This window comes from Sphaeroforma arctica (genome assembly GCF_001186125.1).
Source record: "Sphaeroforma arctica JP610 unplaced genomic scaffold supercont1.2252, whole genome shotgun sequence".
NCBI classification, from domain to species: Eukaryota; class Ichthyosporea; order Ichthyophonida; genus Sphaeroforma; species Sphaeroforma arctica.
The window spans coordinates 6,360-7,819 of record NW_014038306.1 but is presented as its reverse complement, the minus strand read 5'-3'; the positions used below and the strand labels follow the sequence as shown (position 1 = coordinate 7,819).

The following is a 1,460-nucleotide window of genomic DNA, read 5'->3' as shown; positions in this document are numbered from 1 at the left end:
TCATATCTTATAATATATTGATATGCTAGATATTCCTATCCTTTCATGCAGGAGGACATCAGCGCTTTGCAAGTGCAGTTTAAGACGGGGTACAATGACACACAGGCTGCTCGCATGAGTGCCCTCAGAGACATTCGGCCACATGCTGGTCGTATTCTTTGGTACAAACAGATTGAACGGCAGTTGGATGTGTGTGAGAAGCGCGTCTCCGATGTACTCGCCGAAGGTGTGTGAGTGCGTTGGTGTGTGCGTGTGTGATTGTGTGGAGGTGTGGATGTTTGAGGTGTGCATGGCTGGGTGTGTGCATGGTTTGTGTGTGTGTGTGTGTGTGTGCGTGTGCGTGTGCGATTGGTGTGGTGGTGTGGATGTGTGAGGTGTGCATGGCTTGTGTGTATGTGTATGTATGTATGTGTGTTTGTGTATGTATGGATGTGTGGGTGTGTGCTTCTGTGTATGCACGTTCGTTGGGGTGGGTTTCCCGGGTGTGTGATGTGTGGATGATTTTGCTGACATCTGCGTGCAATTGTTGTGTGTCGTTGTGTACATAAGTGCATTTTCGGAGACAGACAAGCACACCAACGCATGCTCAAATGAGTGATTATGCACACACACACACAAAATACATACACATACACATGCACATATGCCGCTTATGTACCTGCAGCTGAATAATATGGTACTCTACCTATACTCTACCTACACTCTACCTACAGGTTGGGAGCAGCATGCACAGGGCAAGAAGATCTACGAGGATATCAAGAACTTCCGCGACAAGATCAAGACCAAGGAGCACATCTTTGAGCCGTGGCTGGAGCAGTCGCTGCAGCTGTCCTTCAACGTCAAGGACCGCATCTTCTCCGTCACCGATGTCCCTGGTATGCGCACTGTATGGTCGACAAACCCTAAACTCTAAACCCTAAACTCTAAAATCCTGGTCGTATGCGTGGGCGAGAGTGGGTGGGTGTGTACGTGAGAGTGTGAATGAGTGCGTGTCTCTCTGTGTGTGTGTGGGTGTGCACATGTATCTGAGTTTGTGCGTTGTGTGAGCCTGTGTGGTGTTTGGTGATTCGTGACTGCTAATCTAGAGTCAATATTACGGTACTATTGGATGGGGGTGGTGCATGTAAGTGTTTCTAGGTGGTCGTGAGGCTGCAAGCTCTATTTGTGTGTCTCTTCCTATTTTTTTAGTACATATATACATACATACATAAATATACATATACATACATACATACATACGTACACACACACACACACACACACATATATATATATGTATATATACACAAATATACATATATACATACATATATATATATATTTATATATATATATATATGTACACACACACACACACACACACACACACACATTCACACACACATATATATATAGGTCAACAGCGAAGCAGCTACTGTCAACGTGTGAGTATCGGATAATATATACGGTGTAATTGCTGC

The 1,460-nt window shown here is 44.7% G+C and overlaps 1 protein-coding gene across 1 annotated transcript; it reads left to right on the top strand.

The window, feature by feature from the left end:
• Window positions 1–713: 713 nt before the first annotated feature.
• Window positions 714–913, top strand: SARC_12369 (hypothetical protein; the record flags this gene model as incomplete). Its single annotated transcript, XM_014293526.1, has 1 exon — window positions 714–913. A coding segment is annotated over one exon (200 nt), but the record flags the coding sequence as incomplete, so codon positions are not given.
• Between the last annotated feature and the right edge of the window lie 547 nt (window positions 914–1,460).